Consider the following 9136-nt stretch of genomic DNA (forward strand, 5'->3'; position numbering starts at 1 on the left):
TTTTTTTTTTTAAACAAAGAATAAGGAGGAGGATGACTATGATGATACAAAAAGGAGGAGGAAGAAGAAGAAAATGAGGGTTGGAGAGATGACTCAGTGGTTAAGAGTACAAGTTACACAATCATGAAAACTGGCATTTAGATCCCAGCACCCATATTACAAGCCAGTCTGCTTGTAACTTTAGCACTGAAAGATCTGGCGACCTATTTTTGTCTCTGTATGTGAGCAGGCATGTACTCACCTATACACTTGTATATATTATACTCGTGTATACACACTCACGTGTGCACATGCACGCACAAATACACACACACACTAATTAAAACAAACAAAAAGGAGGCCAGCAAACTGGTTAATCGTCTCAATGATTTTCAGAATTAGATATTACTCTCCTAATTCTGTGAGTTATCCAAAGGTCAGTGAGGGTGAATAATGCATGGCCAAGCCCTGCAGTCAGGAAGGAATACAAACTGGACTTGAGCCACCAGGTCTATGTGGCTTCTTGGTAGGGGGGTCAGTATGTTAATACAATTGGACGATGAGCTCCTAACAGCCAAGAAAAACCGTTAGAAAGTCCTGTGTCTAAGGGCAGTCACCAAATTACTAGACCAGTTCCTTTCAGCCCTACTGCTATGGTAAAACGCTGCAGGTCTCCGAGTGGCGGCAGCGGGCAGCAGGTACCATTACACCTACTGAGCAGCCAATGGCATGGAGATCAGGCAATGCAGGAGGTGGTGGGAGGCAAGGAGCTGGCTTTTAACAAAAGTGCTAAATTTGGCCGGGTAGTGGTGGCGCACACCTTTAATCCCAGCACTCAGGAGGCAGAGACAGGCAGATCTCTGTGATGTCGAGGCCAGCCTGGTCTACAAATTGAGTTCCAGGACAATCAGGGCTACACAAAGAAACAAAAAAAAAAAAAAACCACACAAAACAAAACAAACAGAGTGTTAAGTTTGGTCTGACCTGGACATGAGTGGACGGGGCTGCTGTAGCACTCTCAGCAGGGAGAGGGGGTCTCAGATCATGAGCAGTGCTTTGTCAAACGACCTCTCTGCTCAAGTTGGTAAACATAGTGGCCCTGTCTCCGTGGACCTGTCTGAAACTTCAGGCTGCACACTAAGATGGTGGCAGTCACTCTCTCTCGTGAAGATGACTGGAACCCACAGTTCTCACACCCACATCACTGTCCTCTGTGCTTTAGAGCTGGCACACAGCTCTGCCCACGTGCAGGAGGCCTTCATTGTCTGGACTCCAGAAGATTCTCCTCCACCCACAGTGGGCTCTACATGAAGCCACTTGCTCACCTCCCTGACACCTTCCTTGTTTTCTCTATACTACTTCCTGTTTTCTCTGAACTACTTCCTGTTTCTCATCCTCTCTCCCTTTCCGGATTTCCCTTTGGAGAGAGCCCTCCATTCCTTTCACCAGATATCAAGTCAGCAGCTTGCTTTTCCACAGTAATGAAAAGGATTCTGCATTCCCTCTTCTATTGTTTCTCTGGGATTTTAAAGCAGTTCAGGATCCAGAACAGATCTCGAGGCTGTATGGGACAAGTGGCCTATATGATGGCGATCACCTCTTTCCTGACTTTGCTTTCTCCGAGGCAGTGGGGAGGGTATTAGAGGTGTCAGTGCCATTTCCTTCCTCAATGGTCCCACCTGCCACAGGTGAACATCAGGGTTCTGCAGATGACAAGATAAAGGACCCCAGCAGCACAGAACTTCTGAATCTTGTCATGAGTCTGGTTTAGATGCACAAAGCCCTGGGGAGCTGGGCCGATCCTATTCACGGACCCTCTTGTAGGGTGGCTACGGGCTAGAGGCTTTTTCTCTTTCTCCAGGGGACAAGGGCTCACAGCACGCCTGCCCCAGAACATGATTCCCACAATGAAGAGAACTTCAAGTATCTGCTCCAACAGCATGCTAGGATCTACTCGCTTGGATCTAGAGTCTTAATGTTTTCCACCCTGCCTTCCGTGCCCCACCTTGGTTTTCCCACGTATATCCTTTGGGCCACTGGAGTCTCTTTCCAAGCCTGAAATCAAGCAGCAACACAGCTAGCTCCAAAACCATCAGCAGAGCCGTAGCACAGGCAAGGGAAAGAAGGCCTTGAGCAATTAGTTACTCCAGATTCTTCCTAGAGTGAGTGATTAGAGACTCACAAGAGGGAGTTCCTGCTGCTCCACCTCCAGAGGCGGGGCGCAAGGGAAGTGGGAGGCAAGAACACACAGAAACAGGCTCTCTCTAGGAATCATCCTCCAGGGAGACTCAGGCCGGTCCAAAGCCACAGTTCCCACCCTCCCCCATGGGCCACAGTGGCTGGAGTCCGCGTGCCAGCCTTACCTGGTTATCTCTTCCTTCAGAGCAGCAGGGTCTGCAGGGTAGAACTTCACCCGGAAGCACATGGTAAACGGAGGCTGGGCTGCAAGAAAAGGCGCCTGTTAGGAGAGACCCTCTCAAGGAGACGACTGTGCTCCCCTCCTGGCATGCATAGGCCCCTGAACCATAAAGAAAAAAAATCCCTTTGTGGGGGCTAGACAGAAGGTTCAGCATTGGGAGTGCTGGCTGAGGACCCAAGTTCAATTCCCAGCGCCCACATGTTAGTTTGCAACCATCTGTAACTCCAGGTCCAGAGGACCTGATGTCTTCTTCTGGCCTTCTTCTTCCGGTACCAGGCACACATATGGTGCACGTGCATACAGAATATATACATATATACATTCATGTAGGCTAAACTAAAAGACCCTTTTGTGGATAGGGTCACCATATGTTAGAACAGTGGCAAATTATATATGTAGACCAAGTCTTACTATCCCTGGGGTTTCCGCCCATCCTCCCATGGTAAAGCTTAGATTCTTCATGAATACTCACATCTCAATTGCTTCACCACTGACTTTGTAAACTCCAACCAATGCTGAAACAGAGAACACAGACAAGACGACCCTCGTGAGAAGCAGGGTCACAGGAAAACTGTCTTATCTGACTGAAATGGCGAGAAGAATGCAATCTGCCTGGAGGAAAAGCAACCCCAGAGCTTCTGAAGAGAGGTTGGGAGAGGGAAGCAGTGTTCTGAAATAAGCGTCTGTGATGGACCAGCTGTGAAGGGGAAAGTTGTTCCTGCTTCAGGTGCCATTCCCAGGCCTCCAGAGACACCTCCCAAAGCAGGGTGCTGGAGCTTTGGGCCCTGTTCCTGGCAGGCCCACAGGCCATACCTAGGCTTGTATGTATAGTGGGCCTAGTCCTGTTCCAGGCAGGCCCACAGGCATGGTGACTATGCATGTATATATAGTGGGCTTAGCCCTGTTCCTGGCAGGCCCACAGGCGGATACCTATGCATGTATGTATTGTGGGCTTAGTCCTGTTCCTGGCAGGCCCACAGGCATGGGTGACTATGCATGTATGTATAGTGGGCTTGGCTTGAGTAGGGAGCTGCTGGACCTAATATATGGTGTGCATCGTGCTAAATACCAGCTTCTTTTGGCAAAGCAGGAGAGTGGAGGGTGTTGGTGGCAACTCTAAACAGTTTTGACAAGAAGAGATTTCAGAGTGAAGAGAAACTAGAGATGGCTGGTATGTGCTTCTTTTTTTCCCCCCCTGAGAAACAGGTAGGCAATCCTTGTATTACTCTTTCCTGGCATATGAGGGTGGTGAAAGTCTTTGTTTCTTGTGATAATTATCTGTAACCAATGTGTAGTACAGTATCCTGTCTCCCATGGGTGTTTATGGCTAGAATCTAGATAACACTATATTTTTCATTCTCCCTCATGACACTTAAGTTTGGGGGAAGGCAGCAACGAGACCATATTCTCTCTCTCTCTCTCTCTCTCTCTCTCTCTCTCTCTCTGCCATGTGAGTGCATGTACCCACGGAGCCCAGAAGAGGGCGTCAGACACCTGAAAGCTAAAGTTAATGGTGGCTGTGAGCTGCCAATGTGAGAGCTGAGAACCTAACTTGGGTCCTCTGGAAGAGCAGGAAGCACTCTTAATGGCTGAGCATCTCTCCCCAGCTTCAACTTATTGTAAATCAGTTTTTCAAATCTCTGTGGGTACTTTATAAAATTCATTACTGATGATTGTTGCTTTGACATTAAGCAAGTAACTTGCCAGTTGGTAGACAGAAAGATGCTATTATTTGGAGGTTGGCCACTGGGAGGTAGCTTAGGATGCCAGCTGTAAGTTCCCTGAGGACAGGAATGGACTTGTTTGCCAAATAATTACCAGGGCCTAGCACTGGGCAAAGTGTAGTTGTGGAATGGGCAAAGGGATGGGTTCCTCAGTGCCCTCTTTCCTGGTTACTTCTGCTTAGTCTTGGCAGAGATTTTCTACAGGAAAGTAGCCCAGGCCGTGCAGACAGAATCTTGGCCTCCCTCTGTTCCCAGCTTTCACCTTCTGGGCCGGGCTGTGGGTCATGTAGTTAATGGGCCCACTAAGAGCTAGTTCTGTCAGCTCCACATGGTTAATCTGGGCTGACATTCTGCTCTCTTGCTTCCTGTGATCCAAGCTCCCAGGAGGCTGGCAAGTTATTACATCCACTCAGCATGGCTAAGAGGCCCTTCTCACATTACACGGCCCGCCGCAGCTCTGCTTCGCAGAGAAGCCGAGGCAAGAGGGGCAATCGCACAGAAGCAGCTGGAGCCTGGAGCCATGCCTGCGAAGGTGCAGGAGGCCTGTCTGGTTCAGAGCATGATAGGCCTGTACAGCGAGGAGAACACAGTGTACCTCAGGGCTGCAGTAACAGAACACCCTACACTGACAGGTAAAAGAAGAGAGAAATGATAAGGAGCGGCTCAGACCTGTGGTCTGGAAGGGAAGATGAGCGAGTTACAAAGAGGCTCCTCCCCTTGGCAGTAAGGAGAGCCGGCCTTCCTTGGACTGCCTGAGAGCTCAGGAATGGGCTGAAGTTGGAGAAAAGTTGTCACAGCTTGCCTGAGGGGCTTTAGGGATCCAGGGGAGAAAGCCCGAGATTGTCCCAGCAATATGGTGACAGCTTCTTGCAGACTGAGTCCCAGAAGGAAAAGCAAACTGATAATGTGAGGTGAGATCCGGGGAAGAGGCAAGATTCAGAGGGAGATAGATCCAAGGGGAACAATCTTCACACTCCGTGGCTTGGAAGGGCACAAAAAGGTCAGAAGAAGGGCAGAGGCTCAGGCTGAGTTGAAACAGCAGGGCACAGCATGAGGCAGCTTCTCCACAAGAGAAGGGTGGGGAGGAAAGAGCCACAAGACGCTCAGTGAGCAAGCGGGAGGACGACAGGAGGACGGAGGAGAGCTGCTGAGACCACCATGGAGCCCAGGGGAGGAGGTGTGCCTCACACCTCTGGGTACCTCTACCACGATTAGTGGATTTAGGTAACATCTTCACAGGCCGTTTAAGACCTCCCAGGACTCACAGGTCTCTGTAGTCCATGTTTCTTTCCTGACAGACTCACCCTACTCTTGGGCTACCGTGTGACGTCAGCATAACGCCTTGGAAACCACACAGTCTACAGAATCAGACCGCCCTCGCCACTTACCTTGGCTGGACAACCTGTCTTAATCTACTCGTCTGGAATCTCAGCACTTGCCTTAAGGACTGCAGGGTGGAACACGCGTGGAACTCTTGGCTTAGCACCAGGTACACTTGGTGCTCAGGCTACACGAGGCTGCAGCTAAGCTTAGCGTACAGCAGACTCTCCAGAAAGGCCAAACATGTCTCCTCTTTCCCAACTGTCTTGTGTTTGTCCTCCACTAATCTTGGTCCACTCCACATACATTCTGTTTCTCCTCGAGTACAGCCTGACCTAACTGAAAAATTCAACAGGACACATTTTGTCTTTTGACTTTATGTACCACAAGCTCTGGGGGAGATGAGGTCTTATATATGTTCCCCTGCTCCCCTCTTTTTTTTTTTTTTAAAGGAGAGAAAGCTTAGCTCAAACAAACACTGTGTGTGCAGTGCGCGTGCACGCGCACGTGTGTGTGTGTGTGTGTGTATGTGTGAAACCCACTATTTCTAGAGAATGGGCACAAACAGCAGCAAGGGCAGTTTCTTGTTATCCAGGCACTTTGTGGCCTCACACTAAGGTCCGGAGCTAAGGGCAGCATGTCAGAGGGCCAATCTCCAAACACTGATGTTGCTCACAGCTCAGCCAGCCAGGGAGGGACGAGTTAAGTACATTAGGAGTGGGGCCAGGGCTAGTCAGAGGAAACCCACATGGTAGGCATCCTAGAGTCCTTTAGAAAACTCACATCTTTAGTACACAACCCGAAACATGACCTAGAGGACAAAGTGGCTCAGACAACCAAAGGACAAGCAGTATTTGACTGTGGCACCGTGAAGGGCACAGCCACCCCGCAGCTGTCATTCTGGGCAGTGCTGGGACACTGTGCCTTCTCAGTGTTCCCCTGGTAATAACAGAGACAGTCCTGTCTGGAGCTGTGAAGGAAATCCTGGACCTAAGAAGGAGGGTCCTGCAGCATTTATGCATTTTTGTAGGATTTGCGATGATGTCTTTGGAGAGTGGCAGATGAGCTGGGTGGCGGGTGAGTGAGCAGGAGCATACAGCCTGCCTGTGGCTACACATTTTCCCACTTCCTAGGGATGGCAACTCACGCAGGAAACCCATCGTCAGCAAAGGGACGATGAATCAAACCTGCAGAAACGCACGTGTCTGCCGGCTGGGAAGGCGAAGGTGAGCATCGAAGGCACCACAAATGATTAACGCATTCCTTCAGCAAATGCTTACTGAATGCCAACTGCATTCTAAGCCCTGCACCACGGGAGACAAAGACGGATGAGATGTAGTCTGCCTGCTCCCTCCTGGAACGTCAGCTTCTGTGGGAACAAAGGCCTTCATAACACAGTGCAAGACGTGTACGAGGGGAGGAACCAGAGGGAATAGGGCCCAGAGGGGAACACACAGCAAGGCCAGGGAAGACCTTAAGTATGACAAGCTTTGGGGTGGAGAGATGGTTCAGTGGTTATACGTGCTTGTTGCTCTTGTAGAGGACCCAGATTCAGTTTCTAGCACCCCTGTCAGGAAGCTTACAACTGTCTGTAACTTACCAACTCCAGAGAATAAACATGCTCTTCTGGCCATCGAGGGCATGAGCAAACACTTGGCATGCACACACAGATGAACATATATACACATAAATAAAATAAAAACAGGTCTTCAGAAAAGAAAAGGGGGGGGGGCAGGCAGTGGTAGCACACACACGGGCCAGGTAGTGGAGGCAGAGGCAGCTGGAGCTCTGTGAGTTTGAGGTCAGCCTGGTCTACAAAGTGAGTTCCAGGACAGCCGGAGTTGTTACCCAGAGAAACTCTGTCTTGAATTAAAAAAAAAAAAAGAAAAAAAAAAAGAAAAAAAAAGGGGTAGTCAGGAGAAAACTGGAGTGTGGGAAAATGAGAAAAGGAGAAGAAGCCTTGGGCAGGGGCACCGAAGGCCTGAAGGCTGAAAAGGGAGATAGGGCTGTCCGATTCAATTGGCTAGACAACAGAGGGAGAAGGCGGGCTGGGGAAGTGATGCTGGGGATGATGCAGGGGCAAGGGAAATGGACGTGCTCCTGCCTGAGACACCCGTTAGGCTCTAACTATGGCAAGACTGCCTGAAATTCAGAGCAGCCCACTTACTGGAAAGGAAGCAAGAGATGCCCACTATGTGCACAGGGCTCCAGGAACCCAACACAAGCCTACCAGCTACATCTCTAGTGACATCCATGTGCAACTGTGAAATGCCAGGTTTTCTCAGCTGAACTCTGGTTCAGGTGACTTTCAAGTTCAGTGCTATGCTGTGAAGTGATGACACCAACTACAGGGTCTGGCTGGTCCCTGACTCCTGAGGCTAAACTTTGAATATGAGTCACACACAACCAAAGACTCCAGACCTATTAACTAGCCCTGTGCTCCATTTGTGCTTTAAATTTTGACTTACCTGTAGGGCCATATTATACAGGTCCATATTTCTACATTTTATGGCGGCCAGAATTTCAGGCCACAGTTTGCACCTGCCACACAGGAGGTGGTCACCTGGCCTTTTGAGACAAACTGACGCCATCCTAAACAAAGGGTCAGGATACACTAATGTCGCTTTGCTCCTTTTTTGTAATTCTGGAGATCGCCTGGAAAGAGATGTTAATTCAGTCTACGTGACAGAGCGGGCACAGATAGGAAGATGTGACAGAGCGCAAAGAAAGGTGTGGACATGACCAAAGTCATCCTCCTGGATACCTAGGAAACAGAATGCTAATGAATTTCCCCCTCAGTTTATGTTTTGGTATAAAGGCTGTTTGGAGAATAAACACGGGTGAATTTTCAGGATGTGAGCTCAGGATTTCATGAGGGATCTCTGAGAAACTCCCTCCCAATAAAGCTATGTGAGTTGTGTCTTTACCCTTCCCATGCCTCCCCTCCGGTCTGAGAAGTAATTTATGGTCCAGGCTGGTCCAGACCCTGACATAATGGTGCCTGGATGTGGGACTGATTGGTGAACCCCAAAAAACATGGAGAAGTGACAGGACGTCCGGAGGAGAACGTGAGAAAAAATTGCACCACAGGTGGATACATGAGTATTGAGCGCTCAGAAATAGAGAATAGAATTTAAAGAAGTGTAGAGAAGAGGGAAATTTAAATCAGGAGTAAAAATGTGTAAATAATAAGCTATATATATGAGATAAGGAAAGAGTATTCAGTTATGTATGTTGGCAGCTAAAGGAAGTTAAAGTGGAGGAGAAACAAAGGCAGAGATATTTAGAATCTGTAAGCGTGATACAACTTTTATCACTGCTAAATGGGTAGGAAAGGTGAAGGAAACACGGCATTTGGCTCAATAATCGCCTAAATTACCACTGAGATTGAGGCGCCAGGTGCAGGCGCAGTAGCCAGCTGAATCTAATCCACCTGTGGGTGAAAGGCAAGCAGGAGACAGAGTAAGTTTGGAGAGCAAATTTAACCCCACACAGTCAGCAGCCCAGAGTTGGCCAATAGAACAGAGGAGAGGATTCAGAAATTCTCCTAACTTTATGATTACAAGTTAGAATAAAAAAGATAGTAAGAATCGGCGCGGCTACACCTGCCAGAGCTTGTGATGGCATGCTACGTTCTCAAAGCAGCTACAATGGCAGACACCAGAGAGCCTGTAAACGTATCAGCCACTGACCT

At 48.9% G+C, this 9136-nt stretch overlaps 1 protein-coding gene across 5 annotated transcripts in view; it reads right to left on the bottom strand.

Annotated features, from left to right (window-relative positions):
- The window catches only part of Frmd5 (FERM domain containing 5), a 281243-nt gene that overhangs the window by 42037 nt on the left and 230070 nt on the right, over nt 1-9136 (bottom strand). For all 5 annotated transcript variants that reach the window (XM_026787798.1, XM_026787796.1, XM_005364351.3 and 2 more), the window contains exons 3-4: nt 2871-2913; nt 2343-2421 (exon numbers count right to left, since the gene is read on the bottom strand). In XM_026787798.1, coding sequence (XP_026643599.1) covers nt 2343-2421; nt 2871-2913 — 122 coding nt within the window. The remainder of the gene's footprint in view (nt 1-2342; nt 2422-2870; nt 2914-9136) is intronic.

The sequence above is a fragment of the Microtus ochrogaster genome (assembly GCF_000317375.1).
Source record: "Microtus ochrogaster isolate Prairie Vole_2 chromosome 14 unlocalized genomic scaffold, MicOch1.0 chr14_random_1, whole genome shotgun sequence".
Taxonomy (NCBI): Eukaryota; Metazoa; Chordata; class Mammalia; order Rodentia; family Cricetidae; genus Microtus; species Microtus ochrogaster.